This window comes from Toxotes jaculatrix, chromosome 12, assembly GCF_017976425.1.
Source record: "Toxotes jaculatrix isolate fToxJac2 chromosome 12, fToxJac2.pri, whole genome shotgun sequence".
Lineage (NCBI taxonomy): Eukaryota > Metazoa > Chordata > Actinopteri > Toxotidae > Toxotes > Toxotes jaculatrix.
In genome coordinates, this window is record NC_054405.1 from 21,510,621 (window position 1) to 21,529,579 (window position 18,959).

The 18,959-nt window shown below is 42.8% G+C and overlaps 1 protein-coding gene across 2 annotated transcripts in view; it reads left to right on the forward strand.

Annotated features, from left to right (window-relative positions):
• The window catches only part of tiam1a (TIAM Rac1 associated GEF 1a), a 53,858-nt gene that overhangs the window by 6,129 nt on the left and 28,770 nt on the right, over positions 1 to 18,959 (forward strand). For both annotated transcript variants that reach the window (XM_041051393.1, XM_041051394.1), the window contains exons 2-9: positions 8,981 to 9,087; positions 10,318 to 10,973; positions 11,840 to 12,126; positions 13,322 to 13,588; positions 13,688 to 13,919; positions 14,646 to 14,818; positions 15,509 to 15,733; positions 17,272 to 17,457. In XM_041051393.1, the coding sequence (XP_040907327.1) occupies positions 10,325 to 10,973; positions 11,840 to 12,126; positions 13,322 to 13,588; positions 13,688 to 13,919; positions 14,646 to 14,818; positions 15,509 to 15,733; positions 17,272 to 17,457 (2,019 nt within the window). In that variant the 5' untranslated portion in view covers positions 8,981 to 9,087; positions 10,318 to 10,324. The remainder of the gene's footprint in view (positions 1 to 8,980; positions 9,088 to 10,317; positions 10,974 to 11,839; positions 12,127 to 13,321; positions 13,589 to 13,687; positions 13,920 to 14,645; positions 14,819 to 15,508; positions 15,734 to 17,271; positions 17,458 to 18,959) is intronic.

Below are 18,959 nucleotides of genomic sequence, written 5' to 3' on the forward strand. Positions count from 1 at the left end.
ACTCTGTTAAGTAGCTGAAAAATGCAAGTTTCGGGAAGATGCTGCTTTGAAGAGAGGGAAATTAGGGTTTTCTTTCTGAAAATGCTGATTTTAGTTGCCGTATATTAAAGGCAGCCTGGAGGTCAAATGCTAATTTGACACAACATTGCAAGATGCAACTTGTTTCTGTCTGTTGTTCTACTCTTTAGCTCTAAAGCATTGGTTTGTGTTGATATGGGTGAGCTAAAGATCTATTAAATATTGCTATAACGTGTATGCTGTATGTTATTAACTAAAAGACGAATCTATCAAAAAATTAATCAATAATGAAAATAATATTTAGTTTCAATACTAATCTACAGAGTTTTCTTTTAGTCAACACCTAAGCTTAATCTTTCTTTAGGAAACTGACCCATTGTGTGCCAAGATTACTGAAGCAGTTTGTTGTTGCTGAAATTTGCAGAACATTGATGCAACATTCTGGGCGTAGGTCCTCTTTCATTTCAGTCACACCTAAGGGGTGTTTGTGTGTGTGTGTGTGTGTGTGATGCATAAATGAAGAAGTGGGCACCAAGTGGGAGGGTCATTTTTTATCTGTAACAGCAGATTTTAAAAAATGATCATTTACAGTACATAATGCAAATTTGTACTGTTCTGCTCGTATGCTCTTTGACCGAGATGGTAAATTTACTGTAAATGTAAAACTCTTTCAGCTGCAGACATCTGCTACATCTATAAATAGCTATTATAGGTTTTTTAAATTTTGTTTATGACCTTTAGAATTTTTTTGCCCCCTTGATAAAGTTTAATCTTATCAGATCTAATAAAATCTATAGCTTATCAAAGGTCTGTGTATCCCAGGATTACACTGTTTTGTCTTGGTGGTCTGGATCCTCTCTCCTCTCAGACCACAGTGAGCTGCTGTTTGTCTGTCACATTCTTGCTGAACATTTCTTACCCCCATCCCTCACTGCAGTACATTGTCTTCTGTCTCCTCTTCAAGGGGGTACTTTGTTTGCAAGCACTGCTGTTGACTCAGGTGCAGGGATGCACTAAGATAACTTCCCCTTCCACCTCCCGCCGCCCCCCTCCCCCCTCTCCCTCCAGTCCTCCTCTGTGTTGCTCACTTCTCTGCCACCAGCTTCTTTCTCAACAGTACCTGCTTCCTCACCTCTGTCAGGTTTACACTGTTATGGTTTGTGTTTTCCCTCGTGTCTCTCTAATCTCTTATTTCCTCTTTCTCTTCCTCCTTCTCCCATGGTATACTCTCCACTTTCTCTTCCTTTCTTACCTGTCCTTATGTGGTCATGCTAAAGCCTCTCAGTTCCTCCCTGGTAGTACTGCAAAGGATTTGCAGGGTCTCAGCAGCTTTCTTAATTAATAAAGTGATAAGAATTCTGCTTTGTGTTTTATTAGCTATCTCTTACAATTTGATTAAAATCAGAGTAATACCTGTAGATTGCATCTTATTCTGTGTAGTCCCTCCAATTTCCTCTTAAATTTCTATTTCGTATCACACATCCTTTCAACGGTGTAAACCTGGATTACTGAAGACGACAGGTTTATATAAACTGCGTGCGAGCAAATATATATATTCATCTTTTTCTTCGACATAAACATAGCATGACTCAATAATTTTCTCTGACGAGAAAACAATTTCATTTCTAAAGTAGAAAACAATTATTTCTCCAAAATTCTTTTCTTTCTTTCTAATAGACCATCTGCTCATACCTACACATCCTAACACGGACAATAAGCTCTTCAATAGCTCTCTCCAGATAGTCTTACCCCAGTCATATCATTAATGACAACAAATCGGGCCTGTTCACACCTGCCCTACTTTGACACAACACCTATCTCTATCAGCCCCTCAGGACCTATCAGCACCACTCCACCTCTTTACCTCTCATGTCTCCTTCCACCTCAGCACACATCATTTATCTGTCTACCTGTGGCCCAACACTCGATTCCACCCGCTCGCCCATCGCTCTAACAACCTCTCATCCCCCTTTCAGCACCATCATTTTTTTTTCAGCCCCACTTACTGCTCTCGTCTCATCCCCCCGTCTCAGCCTCCCACCTCAATCAGTCTACCTTTGCCTAAAACCCTCTTATCCCTCTCTCTCGCCCACCCATCCACCCTGTTATTTTGCTGGCTCTTCAGACTAGACTGCACAGAGCAGAATGGGAAGTATTACCCGCCAATTTGGCTCCATTCACACCTGTCTGTGTTTGTCAGAGGGTGTCTATACGTGTCAATGTCTGAATTTGTGGTGATGCCAAGGTTTAACTGATATAAATTTCTAAAGACAATATTTGATGACAAAATTCAGTGTGTTTAAATTTGGCCATTTTCCCCTTTAGCAAGAAGAAATGGAAATGACTGAAACCGATTTTCAGCCCTGCACTTGCTTTTCACGCTACAAGATTGAATCTATTTTAAAAGCTTCTTAAAGCTCACATCATGGAACAATAAACCCCTTAAATCTTGGACACTTAACACCCCACAATAGTTCAGTTAGAGGAAAAGAAGAGGAAAATAATGGGAAGGAATTCCTTTTCCAAGATGATACAAGGGGCCATAATACTACTTAATAAGTTCAGGATTAAGAGCTCTTTACAGCAGTGTGTCCTATCCCACTTCATTACTTTATTGCCATGTCGACCAAGCTGAAAAGAATTTTTTCCAGTGCAACTGGGCTAAAACAGGAAAGCAGGACAACTTGCACTCATCACAGCACAATCATGGCAAAGAATCCAAAAACACAGACAGCACAGGATTCCAGTGTGTGCTAAAGTGCAACAGTGATAAAATCAAGTGGTAAATGGACAAGAGCAGAAAGATAAAAGATTGAGAAAGACTCAGAAAAGTTTTGACTTCCTCAGTGTTCTAGTTTTGCGCTGGTAAAATACCAAAGGAATCTCTATGATATATTGATCCTTGCTTTAAAAAAAAAAAAAAAAAAAAAAAAAAAAAAAAAAAAGAGTTGATACACCTGGGCGGGGGGAAACCACGCTGATATTGGCTCTGCGTGAGACTTAGTGGTATCTGGTATCTGCTGTATAATAAAATTCTGTAGTTGCATGCCATTACCCACGTGTTGTTTCAAGCAATTCAAATATGCTGCCACGTCTGCACAGCGCTCTTCTTCTTTTTTAACGTCTTCCTCTGTCTTATTCCTTCACTCCCAGTCACTCCTCCCCCCGACTGCGTCTTACCCCGCGGGGTTTCTACGGTTACCAGCTGAATCTGGAGCACAGTCAACGTCTTGTCCCACTCCTCCTGAATAAATAAACAACACTTTTTTTTTTTTTTTTTTTTTTTTAAACTGCCTCTCACACATTGCATTTTGGGAACCGTAGAGCACCACATCAATATTCAGCTGATTGGTTTTGATGACTTGTCTGTGCAATCACTATTTCATCAGGACAAATGAGAGAGTGTTGATTGAGGCAAAGGAAGGAGTTTATTTATTAACATTTAACAAAAAGCAAATCATAGTTTAACATTTGTCATTCAATTTGCTGCACTTTATAGTTACATTCAATCAACAAGAGGATTTCAAGTGGCATAGTAACCTACAACAGAAGTCCAGGAAGGATTTAATTTAGGCTGACATGTCTCGATCTCCTCCTTCATCTTAGAACAAGTGGGAGAATGGAGTACTTTGATAATTCAGTGTAAAAGCCTGTCATTAAAATATACATCTTGAAAGATCATAATGGGAGGTTTAGATCTGCGGAATCTCCTTTCTTTGAGTTCGTACAGGGATTCGATGATTGCTGAAGTTGCACTCAGCAACTCAGAGTGGAGCGGCAAAAGCTGTGCACACTCATTGACTCTCGTGGGCCTCTCACTCAATGGAGGACTTGTGGTAGAAGGATTTTTCTTCAAATTATGGTAATCCCTGACTGCACCGTGCTGCAGAGACAGTCAGCTGAAATCTGAGTTAAGGAGCGTACAGCGTAAGCTCCTAGAAAGACGGAGGAGCGTATTTAATGAGGTTGGCGACACTTGAGGAGTAAAGTGGAGTGAACTGGTTGGCACTGATTTCCACTGCCGTTGATCCTCAGATGCCACACTGACCCCAAAATATAAACATTTTTATTTGTCAGTTTGCAGATGATATATTGCACTACATTACTACTCCTTACCCCACTTTTAAGCGATTATTTTTTTAATTATATATCTTGATTTTTTTTTTTTAACACTTTTTGACAGGAGTTGGCGTTGAAGTTGTTTTGCTAGTTTTATCACCACAATCCTAAATCTTGATTCTGTTTTTTCTACGCTTCTCTCTTAAGAGATGACAAGAGGACCATCATAAATTCATAACAATCATCTCCCCTTTCCTCCCACTCCACTTTGTTCTGTCATTTTTATGCTCTGCCCTCCTCTGACAGCGTTCTTCAGGAAGGAATTATAATTTGTCTCTCCCCACTTAAAAAAAAATTAATGTTTGATTTAAGCAGCAGCCGAGACTCACGCTTGCAGGCACACTGTTTGTGTGTGTGCATGTGTGTGTTTAAGCAGAGAGAGAAAGAGAGGGGGGAGGTGGTACATGTCTTGTCAGATTCCGAAAGGATGAATAAGAAGCTAATCTCCCTCTTCCAGGGAATTCTACCAGTGATGTCTGAGACAGTCCCGTCTCAGAGGGACTGTGGGAGTGCAGTGGAGTGTGCACCCATATCTCTACAATAGAATGATTTCACAGCACATCTGACTGTTATCTCGGCATGGGATAGATATAGTTCCTCCTCAAACGTGAACAATGCACACACACCTGGATGTGCACACGCAGACACTTACTAAAGGATAAGTCCCTGATCCTTATTTGTTTGGCCCACTGAGTCTTCCTGCACCCAGTCCTGATTCGCATGTTATTCACAGTGTGTTTGTTATCTTTTAAAGCAGGTTTGCTCAGTGTAAACATCTGCAAGGAAGCCCCGATGTACATGCATGCATGTTTGCAGGTGTGTTTGCGTGTATTTCTGTAGGTGTGTATGTGTGTGTATGTGAGATCAGTGAGCATAGAGACATACTGATAAAACCTTCTCCAGGATTCCCATGGAAGTCTATTTTCACTCACTAGAGATGAAGTCTTCCCCATTCAGAAATTCCTTTGTTTACCCCCCAGAGAGGTCGTTAACCTCAGTGACTTCACTCCCTGCCTAGAGGGAGGGGGGTATGGTATGTGAAAGGTCCGGGAAAGAGGCCTAAGGCAAGGGTGAGTCCAGTGACTGCATCATGCGTTTTGAGGCTTGATGGGGGGGCGGTCGTGGTTTGAAAGTGCAGAGGAAGGTCAGAGAGGTCGATCAAGCTGAGAGCTTCTCTGGTTACAGCAGTGTCTAGACTGGCCGCTACTGTTGCCACCTTCAGTGTCTTTTTGAGATTTTTACTGGAACTCTCACTGGGGAGTCAGGAACGACAAAGAGCAATAAAACACAACATTAAGCACTACTGTCTTAATAATGTTTCGGTTCTAACAGTAAAGGCAAGCAGTAAACCCATGTTTATTTAGTCAAGTTCCCAAAAATGTTTTGAGATCATATGAGATGATGAAAGTGTCCAGTCTTTGGAGTTACGTATCCTATCACAGCTGGAGCTGGACAAACTCATAGCTGATAGTAAACACATATCATTTTAACAGCAAAAACTCAAGATTAAAACAACACTTTCACCTATTTTAGAAAAATGAATGTACAACAGATAATTTATTGTTCATACAGAGAACAGACAGATGACAAGTTTTACATTAACCATACAGATTTATGATGGGTTGTTGTTTTTCAGCAACGAAGAGCATTTAATCAAGTCGCTTAGTGATTTCATAATGTGTACACACTGCCAGATTTCATCAGTCACTCCAGACTATGACAGGCTTAAAAAAAGCAATGAGACAGGTTTTGTTTGGCTTCATTCACAGTACAGTGTTGTACAGTAGTGCGCATTCACGTCATGTGTGGTTTCAGTCTGGAGAGCTGAGCTGTGTGTCATGCAGGGCGGAGCTGTGAGACAGGTGCAGAGATGAAAAGATTGGCTGGGGGAAGTAGGGTGTTCCTGCTCCATGGCTGTTCTGACAGGCCCTTGGTATTTTTCCAAAGAGTGTGAGAGCATGTGTGCGAGTCGGAAAACCTGCTCACATTTCTCGAGGGATTGTGCAGGTGTGTGTGACTGGAAGCGTGCCTGCCTTTACACTATTAGGCTCTTCCACAGAAAACGACCTGCTTGCATGTGTGTCTGTGTTAGGTGATAGACGTGAGAGCCTATAGGTGTTGAGCGTCTTTTAACGCAACCGTGGAAATGTGGCAATATGAGTCTGAGAGACCCGGTACAGAGCTGCTTCTGACAGCGTAGTTAAGTGCCACTTCCAGTCCCAGTGCGATGCTCAGCTCTGTCTCTGTCTCTCTCACATATTATGCCAGAAGCCAGAAGAGCTTTCTACTGTGCACTCAGAAAAGAGCAGATACGCTTTTTTTAATATTAGTGATAAATTCAGTAAATAAAAATCAAAATTAGAGTTAAAAATGAAGGGAAGGGACTTGATTTATTTTGGAGTTGTGTTTTTTTAGTAAGACATCTCTGGGATTGTTCTTTGTCCCCTCTCAGTGTGTTTGTGTGTGTTTGCTCGTCTGTGAGAGGGCATGTCTGCATGGTAATGATGCTTTGGCTGCTGTTGCGCAGGCCATTGTGTTAATACACTCTCTCAATGTGTTAATATACTGCCAGAATGAGAGCGAGAACCAGAGACCGAGAGAAAGAGAGCGAATAATTATGTTTCCCCTTTTGTCTCGGCTCCCTCAATTAAGCCCGAAGAGAGGCAGCCAGAGCACATGTCTACTTATCCACTTAAAGCCCGGCAACAATAGGACCCCCCCACCTCAATTTCTCTCTATCTATCGCTCCCTCTCTCTCTCGTTCTCAGTCTTCATTTCTTCCTCCCCCAGTTTTTCTCACTTTTCTATATCAAACTTCTATTCATAGCACAGTACCCCAATATGTTTTTTTTCCCTCAGTCTCTACCAACCTCAGCGCCCTCCCTCCTCATGTGTTTCGCCTTCAGCCTTGCCTCACCTCTCAGCTCTACGTGGGTTTTGCAGAGAGCCCCCCCCCTCCTTGTTACCCTTCTCCGTCTCCCGTGCCTTGCTGCAGGGCACAGGGAGAGGAAAAACGAAGATGCTAAACATTTTAGACTGTACACTGCCAGAGGAAAGGCAGGGGTTTGATTTCCCTTGTGTTGTGTCAGGCAGAATTGTTTTGTTTGTTTGTCTTGTCTGTCTGTCTGTCTGTCTGTCTGTCTGTCTGTCTGTCTGTCTGTCTGTCTGTCTGTCTCTCTCTCTCTCTCTCTCTCTCTCTCTCAGAATCAGACAGACATATAGATGAACTGTATGGCTTGACAACAGCAATGTACAGTAAATGTAACCTGGAGTTCTCAGCACTAAATAACCAATAACCTGTCAAGCGTTACGTGTGGATGATAATATGTGTGTCTTTGTTTGCTTTTCTGGAGGTGGGTGGTCAGCATGTGGGCTGGGATAAATCTCATCAGGCCGGATGGGATGAGAAATGAAGATTGGAGCGTTAGGAAGAGGAGGGGAAGTATCAGGGTCAAGTTTAGCTTATGTAACTGCTTCTCACAGCTGGGGTGAAATGTGCTGCAGTGGCTAAAGTTTAAATACATGAACACGCACACACACTGGCATGGCTCAGTGTCACAGCTGACCAGTGAAACACTGTGTGTGGTTTCCATGCATTTTCCCAGCACTTTGCGTATCGTCCTTTCTGCTTGTCCTTTTCTGTCTGTGTATTTCTGCGAACAATCGACAGTATTATCTGATTATTATCAATAATAAAAACATTCTCTTAACTGAGGGAACAAATTGATGATGCTTCTCTTGACAAAAGAAGAAATGTCCCACTAAAATGACTCACCAGATGTGATAGATCTGAACACACCCTGTGCTGACTGACATCTGCTTTACAGCAGATAAAAAGAGTTTTTCTTTTTTCTATCTTTTTTTTGTGTTTCTCTTACATTGTTTTCCTCCGTATATACTTACTATACAAAACACAAACAAATCTGACAATAGTGTCTGCAGCAGCCAGTCTCCCAGATAAACTGCTTCGGGCCTCTAAATGCTTGTGCTAGTCGACTGAGAGGGATCATACATACAAATTAAATTCTCATCTGGTTGTGAAGTGAAAGTATGTGCAAATCTGCACGCAAGCAAGCGTACATGCACTTGCATACCTTCACACTATACATAGCACATTATGGAAATCATGGTCTACTCTAAGCAGCTCAGGGCTGGTATTAGAGAAAATTAGGTCGTGTTGGTTAAGGATCATTTAATTGAGTCTTAAGCAGAAAATTATACTCCATAGCTGCTTTCATCTTCTGTCATTTTAGCGTATGTGTGTGTGCGCTTCTCTTTGTCTGCAGGGAAGCAGGGGGTGTTTTCCCAAAATGTTTTGTGCACATGCCTGTACATGCCTGTATGGTTTCTGGTTGGCAATGAGTTTCAGGGTGCAGTTCAAAGAAAATGCGACTGTCTAAGGGGGAGGGGGGTGTTTCTCCCCTCGGGCTCAAACAATACTTCTACACTTTGTTTCTGATTATCTGTGAGTTTGTGTACAGATGTGTCCATTTTAATGCATGCTTCCTGTTTGTTTGCAGTGTTGTTTTTTTGTTTTGTTTTTTGCCTCGCTGCATTATCTTAACTCCAGGGTTACTGACCACAGAGTCCCTTATTCCCTTTCATCCTGTGTACTGTCTCTCATCCTATAGATTCCCTCTCTGGTGCGCTTTGCAGATTTACTTTCAACTTGACTTCACCTGCTTTATGTAACGTACCTGGCAGATCCTCCTGCATTAGTTTTAGTGGTACCTCCCTCTTTCTCGTCTTTTTTCTCCCCCTCTGTGTGCACTGGAGACATCAGGTCACTTTGAAGTTGTGAGAGCTCCACTGAAACACTTCTCTCTCTTCTTGTTCCTCTCAGGACAAACTGACACCACCGTTTTGAGGATGTGTGGAGGATCATGCTGTCGGTGAAAGACGACACCACAGCAATTTGGGGATGCTGGTGATGCGGATGCTCAACCACAGGTAGCCATGGCTTTTACACCTCAGTATCTCAGTGCTCCAAAAATCTCCGTTAGTAGTTTTATTGTATTGAATTGTAAAGTCCTACCAGTTTATTTGAATATTTTTTTATCATTAAGTATCATTCTTTGATTTGTTTTAAATGCTGTGGTTCTAAATACAAGATTAAATCATTTGTTAAAACAAATTTTTATCTCGTTAGAAAGGATTTTTGTCGGCCTCTCTTCAGCTTGAGCCCACACTGAGAACCTGATGGTGTAGGTTTGATGATGTGTGACTCACAGAGGACCAGCTGATCTGAGAGCAACTGACTCAGCAGCTCCATGTGCTTATGTAACAGAGAGCATGGGTGAAGCAGGATGATGAGATAACTTTATGATTAACAGAATAGATCATTTCACTGTTCTGGGAATATGGCTGACATGTTAACACTGCTGAGGGACAGAAGTGCTATTCATTAATGTGTAGGATCAGAAGTCAAAGTAAAAACAGACTTAAGTGAATCAAAGTTTACATTTTAAACCACTTATTTAGCATAGTTTGCATAACTTTGAATATCAAAGCAGGGAGCTCTTTAAGAACTAGTTAAGCTCAGCTAACAGGACAGTACAAATGTAGTTTAGTTTATTCTCTTATTTCTAAGAAAAGTCTCCACTCAGTACACACGTAAAAGCTGCTGTGTTCTTCTGTTAGTTTGCCTGACCTCCTCAAAGGCTCTGGCCCATATAAAAAGTTAATTAAATCTGAGAAAAAAGCATTACAAACAGCTGGCAGATACATGTTGCTGTTTGACGTGTGATTTTTGCTTGTAAATTGAATGCTTTTCGTTTTAAACCAGAGGGATCTGGCACAGCAACACCCTTTCAGCCAAATCCAGTTGCCCTTGAATCAACTCTTATTAGATAACCAGAACCTGGATGACTGAAAGCCTTCACAGACAGCGTTTTACATGAATGCTGTCACTGTCTTGGAATCAGGTTGATGAACTTCATAAGCTTAAATATAGATAGCACTCTAGTTCAGTTTGGTATGAGCTCAGGAAATCAGTGTGCCAGTTAATGAAGGTGTTAGATATAAATCGCAGATGTGACTCAGGCCAATAAGAAGTTTTAAAACACTTATGTCACTGCTTTGTAAGCTTACAAGAATTCCTCATGGTCTAGATTTAAGGATAATGGAATAACATTTCTAAGATGTGTATGTTTCACCAGAAACCTCTTCCTTGATCTACAGCTGAATCATGGGAAACGTGGAGAGTCAGAATGGGGACAGTGGTTTCTACGGCGATGTGACGGGATCAATCTCCCGTAAGCACGCGTCCCGCTCACTCCGTCTCTCCAGCAAGCAGCCGATCACCCGCCGTTCCCGGCACTCTTCTTCAGTGAAACAGGAACACAGAAACTCTGAGGCCTCAACTCGCTCCTCCAGCACGCCGAGCATCCCACAGTCATTGGCAGAGAACGGACTGGAACCTTTCAACGCAACAGATGCATTTGGAGACTTCGGCATCAACCCTCACTGGACTCAGCGCGTCGCTATGACAATGAGGCCGGAGTCCTATCAGCAAGATGACGACCCTTTGGCCACGCCAACTCCTGAAACCTCAGAGGCAGACACTGTTGCTCAGGATGGAGGAGAGGACTCCATGGGGGAGGGGGAGGGAGAGGGAGACACTGTTGGAGAGGAAAGGTACCTCCAGCGGATGACTGAGGGACCCCGGGAGGGAGGGAGTTTTAAAAAGAAGCGTTCAAAGTCGGCGGACATGTGGAGAGAAGACAGTCTCGAGTTCTCTCTGTCTGACCTGAGCCAGGAGCATCTGACCAGCACTGAGGAGATGATAGATGGGGGAGAAGAAGAGGAGGAGGAGCAGTTCACACACCCCAGTGCAGGTTAGGATGGTACAACACAACAGAATTTTGGACCAACACACACACACACACAAAGATGTCAAGTCTATTTATTGTAAACCCATAGAACAGTTTTCTCATCTAGTCATTTGGAGGCATTTCCATTGTCATTTTCAGCCTCGGTGTAAATTTGTGCTTATTTTGCTGACATGTAACACTTCCTGTCTTCAGTCCATACAGGTGATATTGAGGTTTCTGAGGATTTTTTTTCTCAGGGTATTTTCTCAGGTTTTCAAAAAGCTCCACTGTAGCTTTCCAGGAGCATGGTGATAGTTGAAAAATGTTCATGTATGTGTGCATCAGTGCTTGTGTGCAGGGGTGTCAGCTTGATTTGATTCGCTTTACAGATGATGAGGGGGAGGGAGGTGAGAGAAATTGCGGACAGTCACTGAGTAGGGAAAAATTATTTGAGAAAGTCTGCTGATTGAAGATTAGCTGCCATCCATCAGTTGCAGTGGTTCAGTTGATCAAGGGATTGTTAGGTTGGTGCGGTTAACTGCTGCTGTGCAGGAGCTGCTGGAGTTCAGCATGACAGCATGCGGTAGCTGGTAACTTAACTGCTGAAGGTCTAAGCATTGCCCCAGGTGGTCGGCTAGCTCAGAATAATGTATGGACTTGGTACACACACACACACACACACACACACTAACACTCAAAAATCATGCTCAAAAATCATGCAGATTCACAGAAGGACACAGACACACATGGAGAAGGTTAATTTAACCGTCAAATGTGGTAAAGTAATCTGAAAGTAACTGACAGTAATCAGGATGCACTAACCTCACCTTGCTCATTCACCCATACTCACACACACACTGCCCTGCAATAACCACCTGTGTATGTTCCAGGCTCAGCTGAAAGGGCATCGTCTCTGGACCATCTGTGCAGCCAGCAGAGTCCTGGCCTCAGGGGGCAGAGGAGCCGCTACGCTAAAAACCGGAGAGAAGCTGAGTGTGATGGAGATGGTGAAGGGGAGGAGGGGTTGATGTCTCCAACCGAGGAGGACGGTGGCGGGTATGGAGCGTTTACGCTCCCTTGCCGACGGTCCCACTGCCTGTCTGAGGGCTTGGCAGGGCTCGGCATCACGGCTGCACCGTGCCCAACTTTCCAGGGACGCCGTGCACAAACTACTCAGGTTAGATCACATTTCAGGAATAAATTTACAAATCAAATGAAACACGAATCAGATTAAAAGTCTTCTTTCTCTGCTTTTCCATGGCATTCTGTCTTTTCTGTCTCCCTTCTGAAACTTAGACCCCCCTAAATGTAGAGAGAGGACTTTGTTTACCAGTAGTATCCAGGAAGTTCAGGGGGTTCACAGACATGACAGAGGACACCAGTCAATCCACCAATTAACATTTTGTTGACAACCAGAGACATTTCCTGTGCTTGCTTATGCTCTGCACTTGTGTTTGTGTGTGCATGTTTGCGTATCTAAGTATGTGTGTATGTTTGTGTCGTGAGGAAAGGGATTATAAGGAGACAGATAGAAAAGTTGCTGTGGGGCCACTTGTCTAACGATGGCCTGGTTTCTCCAGTTCCCCTTCCAGAAATGAAAGCAATAAAGCAGAACATCTTTCATGGACCATTCGCTAACCGCTCGTACACTGTCCTAACATGCATAAATACAGTCATGCTGACGTTTCGATCATAATCTAGAAGCTTATCTTACAATCTTACAAAAGCAGATTCACTCAAAGGGTAATAGAGAAAGTCTCTGTAATGTATCACCAAGAGGCTGGTTGATAAGAGACTCAATAATACTGCATCAGCAGAATAAACAATGGTCAATATGTTTTCCGTAATTTTCATGTGTCATTGTTAAAAAAGTTGCCAAATCAGAAGAAAGTACTAAAATAGCAGACCAGGCTTTTCTTTCAACTCATTCCCAGAACTCCCAAGCACCCTTGGATAGCAGAGCACCCTAAGTGCTCATTATAAATTCATCTAGCCAGGCTGAGGGGGTTGTTAGACAGGATATAAATAGATCGTCTACACAGAAAAACAAAGAGACAAAGAACAGAGGGAGACTCAGTTTGGTGAGAGAAAAGTGTGAAAGCACATAGAACGCCTCGCTCAAAGTGAAAAGATTAATACAGCAGACATGGATATAATATGTGCACAAACAAACATTTTGACGCACTAACGCACCCACCCACATACATGCATACACACAAGCATAAACCCAGATACCCCTTGTGTCAGGTTGATTCTTTCTCTCTGATTCTTAGAGAGAAATTACCTCTTGAATTATGACCTCTTGTAGACTGGCAGATTGGTCATTCAAGCAGTTTTCAATATAGTGTCTACCCTGTATCTGTTGTGGACAGGACATCTCGGGTGTTTTGGGCGAAGGAAGTGAATATGGCGACAGTGGCATTGATGGCGTCACCACAGAGATGGACGGGGAGTTGGTGTCACGCCGCTGTAAGGCCATGTCGGCCTCTTTCTCAGTCTACTCAGCTGCCGAGAGCAGTGTTTTCAACGGCAGCGACAGTGGAAGCAGCAGCGCGGGAGGAGGAGAAGGAAGAGGTGGTGAAGGAGGAAGGGGAGGAGTGTATGAGAACTTTCGGAAGGAGCTGGACAATCAAGCCTGGGTTAGTCACTTTTCGTGTATGTGTGCATGTTTTAATTTCTCCGAAATGTAGAATCTCTGTGTTTCTAATCCCTTCGTCTTTCAATGACTCTGTCATCAGGCGCATCAGGGTCAAGACTGCACGGAGGAGGCTGGCTCTGCTGTGAGTGATGAGCAGAGCAGCGGTACACTCAGTAGTGTGTATCCATCAGACACTCTGATTGGCTGCGCACAAGGCACAGTCAGGAAAGCAGGGGCTCTGGCTGTGAAGAACTTCTTGGTTCATAAGAAAAACAAGAAGGTGGAACCTGCAACGAGGCGCAAGTGGAAACACTACTGGGTTTCTCTGAAAGGTGGAAAGATTTTTCTTTTTTATTCAACTAAAATTTAGGTACCTTCAGTATCCCTTAATGACTAGAAGATCAAAGTAGTAGGGAAGAATTTTTATTTTAGACAAAATCATGCTGCCATAATGTCGCATTCAGATAAACATCTTAACCTGATCCCAACCTGCTTAATCTCTCACTCTCTCTATCCTGTTAGACTGTAATCACATCAGTCCTAACACAGTCCACGCCCTTGGCTGTCACCTCTACCATCCTCTCTCGCCATCTTCTGTGTGGCCTTACATTGCCGCTCCTCGGCCTCATCACAATTTAATTTTACGGCTGCATCCGTGTCTAATCCAATCTGGTACTCTCAAAATGCATAAGATATGGCATCTGCAGCTGCATTGCTGCCTGCCTCCTCTCCTTAAATCCATCCCCCCTAAAAATAAATAAATGTGTTCCACATTAGCACTGATAACTTACAGTGTAGGCCCATAATTGTATGATATTTTTTATTCTTAAATACTAATATAGCAATGATGCATTATGTATTTTTTTGTAGATTTTGTTTTGATCACACTAGATTTGTATATCATCGCAATGTAGTTTTGAAAAGCCTTGTATTGCTAATTGCTTTCAATGAAATCGGATCAAATAGTAAATACAGAACATTTAATGTGACGGCAGTAAAAAATTTACTCTTCCTGTCTTTTCTTTTTTATCGCCATCTTTCTTTCCGTGGTCTTCAAGGCTGCACCCTTTTCCTGTACGAGTCAGACGGTCGTTCAGGCATCGACCACAACAGCGTTCCTAAACATGCACTGTGGGTGGAGAACAGCATAGTCCAGGCCGTACCTGAACATCCCAAGAAAGAATTTGTCTTCTGTCTCAGCAACTCAATGGGAGACGCTTTCCTCTTCCAGGTGAGGGAGGCTGTGGTATTTAAAACATCCCTGTGACATAACAGTTGTGTTCCTTTCAAAACAAAGGTGCATGGAATGCAACTTACTCAAACATACAGTTAGGGCTGAAACAACAGTAGTATTTCATAGTTTAATAGATCATGTAGGACTGTGTTTTTTTTCATTATATCATTGTTTTTTGGGACTACATGAAGTCAGCAGATCACCAAGTGAGACAGAAATGGATGGGAATGAGAAGAGACCTAATTTCTCCTGGGGGATATGTATGTGTGTGTGTGTGTGTGTGTGTGGTGGGTGGCACACAAGTACATGACATTTAGCCATGTGTGGGAGATAAGCCAGTCCTGGTTCCATGTGTTTGTTTAATGTCTGACATGTTTAAAGGCCACACTGTCATACTGTGACAGTGATCCACCACACTGACCATTGTGTAATATTAAAATGTGTCTATTTATATTCATGGCATCTGTCCACGGTGACATTCAATCAATGAATAGGAAGATAAGTGATAAAATGATGATGAGATTATGGTGACCGCCCTGTCTTAGAGGCTAGGGGACTCTTATTCCAATTCTTACAGCTGTCAATTTCTTCATTTCTTTTCCTTGCTTTTGTGACCTGTTTTCTGAAGCTCTTCAACGTATTTTTACCAATTATTTTTTGCTTTTTTTTCCCCCCCTCCCCTGTCAGACCTCGGGCCAGACAGAACTTGAGAACTGGATCACGGCGATCCACTCTGCATGTGCCGCGGCTCTTGCTCGGCAGCACCACAGGGAGGACACAGTGCGACTGCTGCGCACCGAAATCCGCAAGCTGGAGCAGAAGATCGACATGGACGAGAAGATGAAGAAGATGGGAGACATGCAGCTGTCCACCGTCACTGACGGCAAGAAGAGGAAGACCATACTGGAGCAGGTACAGAGGCTAACAAGTGGTCGTATTGTGTGACGGAAGGGGTCGAAAGGGGAGCTGAGTTATGTGTCAGGAGCTCTGAGTTACTGTATCCAGTGAAAACTGTCAAATAGATTAAAGTTGTACCTGCAGTAAAAAAAGTCAAGATCAAAGACGTAGGAATACCCACTAGACACAAGAGGAAGTCTCAGTGTCAGAAAGCTTTTTTCATATTATCGCACAGCAAATTAGTCACACTCTATGTCCATGTGATGCTGATATGAACCAGGTTTGTGATCTCATGTGTTGAGCACCCTACTGTGTGTCTTTAGCTTCCACTTGAGGTAAGAGAAAACACCCAAAGGGCTTTACCGATGCACATCTTTGTACCTTTGAACTGCACTGATGCTCTCGCACTCTGAAATCTCAGCAATAAATCATCTTTACTGCATAGCGTCATCCAGACAAAATGTTCTTAAGGAGCGCTTGCAAAGACAGATGTTTTCAGATATTCCGACTGGTGCTCATTTATAAACACGTGCAAGTGCAGCAGAATGCAGAATATTCATAGCACATGCTGAAACACACGCAGTGCATACACGAGCAGGCAGGTGAACCTGAAATCTCCTGCTTGGAAGTGCAAAGCTCTTCTAGGATCAGGTTTGTTCACTTTCAGTGGAACATACCGTATAGCTTTATTCTTACTCCTTGCATGTCTGGAGTTGCTGCTCAGTGTCAAAGCAGCATTGCATGTAAACATTGCAAGTGAGCTTAAGAATGTCCTCAGCAGCAATAGACCTTCTTTTGTGAACCTCTGTGTCTTTGTATGCGTGTGGCATTTTGGCTGGTAGTAAATCAAAGACTGAAGACCAAAGACAAGACCAATATTACATAAAAAAAGCACCTGCAAGTGGTTAATCTCAATCAAGTAGAACACTTCGCATTTCTGAGAAAACATTGGGATTGACGATTACAAAGGCACCTCACCTAAAAATGTGGGATCAAAGGAGTAAAAAAGCTTCAACCTGAGTTGTCAATTATATTACTATGTGTCTTCTTTCAAGATGAGTATCTGGGACCACATTAATCTACAAAATGAGTTTACATAAGAGGACAGGCCTGGGATCCATGTTGAATTCACGACTGTATTCGTTTTCTTTTAAGTCCTGGAACAAACAGGTGAAAGCAGGAACCAGTGCAAATTAAGTCTAGGTTGTGTTACATTGTGAGTGTGTGTGTTCCTGTGTTCCACCTCCCACGGCCCACTCTGTGATACATTGCACATAGCACAACAGGTCGGTGACTGGTGGGGGTTGCGTTGGTGAGTAATACCTCTCCACAGGGGCTTCAGCACTCCCACATCTCACTCTTTCTGAAACAACTAAATAACAGAGAGTGATCTTTTATGCATATTTTATCCTTTTTTTTTTTCTTTATCACTGTTGTGGTTTTCATCAGTGGCCAGGTCATAGATATATCTGCATCTAATCAGCAAAGTTTGCTCATGTTACATAATCACAAATCCATCCCTTTCCCTGTTTTCACATGTTTCCCTCTGTTAGATCTTCTTGTGGGAGCAGAACTTGGAGCGGTTTCACATGGATCTGTTCCGCTGTCGGTGCTACCTGGCCAGTCTGCAGGGCGGCGAGCCACCCAACCCCAAACGCCTGCTGGGCTTCGCTTCACGTCCCACCAAGCTAGCCATGGGACGACTGGGCATCTTCTCTGTTTCCTCCTTCCATGCACTGGTATGATTGCAAGTGCACATGGACCTACTCACATCCATGCACACACGTTTTTAGTACTCGTGTCTGACTGCTCATTCCAACTCTCTCCACTACTTGCTGTAATTTTACTCTTAAACCTAATCAAAGCTCCTTAATCCAGAACTCAAACTCTGTCCCACGTGTCTCTACATGTTCCAGTAGGCATTGCGTGAGAGGTTCCCAATTGCCCACCCTCAGTTCCAGCCCAGCTTGGAGAGTGGGTGTGTTTATCTGGCTGTGAGAGTGAGCATCTTGTCACTTACGCCTACTGAAAGCAACAATTTCTGCTTTCCTAACCAATATGCAAACTAATACAAATAGACTGTATGTAGCCTTAGGTTAAAACAATTTACAACTGGAAAGGCAAGTAACAAGCAAGGAAAGCAAATTCTAAATAATGAAGAAGCCTGTACTAACTTTGCACAATGACTGCTCAATGCTAACTCAGTGTTAACCTTCCTTGGAAATCCTATACAGCTGACCTGAAGCAGCTTGGCTTGTCTTTTATTGTATGCAGGATGATGTGCCAGAATCTGCCCACCCAAACGCAGACTAATATGGACCGGAGCTGCCTCACATTTGATTCACACATTTGATCACAGTTTTTGTGGCAGTCAGTCAAAATTAGTTGTCTTCCTCTGCAGCTTTAGGTCACAGAAACATTTTATAAGTTCATACTCAACTGTTCACAATTTAAGTTATTGACTTAGTTCTTGTTCATATTGACACTAGCCTGTTCTTTTTTCGAAGCCCCCAGCTGCCTCACACTTTGTACTGACAATTCAATATAATAGAAGCAATTTTTTTTTCAGCAGAAACAAATGCACATTGAAACTCACTCCAGCTCTGATATATTCGGTTTCTATTAACATTGCTGGGAAATGAATCTCTGCCTCTTTGCTGCATTCCTTCAGTGGTTTGGCTCAGTGACTCAAAGTGTTGTAAAACCTATTTTAATTTACTCAGATCAAACAATGATATAACAATTTGACCCCTGCCCTGACCTCTAACTAACCCTAATGCAAATGCAACCCAAATCAAAACCACCCTTTTAAGAAAAATAAAAAACAAACATAACTGTCCTTTCTTTGGAGACTTGCACTCATCTTGTAATCCGTCTTCTCACAAGGGTATCTATTGTATATACAAGGAGATATATACACTTTGATATTTATACACCTCCACACACTTTCCTCACCTCGCCGCATTCAGAACATTCTCTTCACAAAGCCTGAGAACGAAGAATTCAGACAATTTGTTTCTTCTGCTGGTGCTGACTGCTTTAGCATGTGGTTAAAAGCCAAGGCATTATCTCACTGCTCTGCACCGTGCACTTGTCGTCACCTTAGCGTCTGTAAAAATGTACAGAATGAAACACAACCACTGATGGAATGATGCATATGCTGCTGTGCATCAAGTGCCAAATATGATCCAGGAAACAAAGAGCAGAGTGGAGAAAGAGGTGGAAACAGTATGTCTGTGGG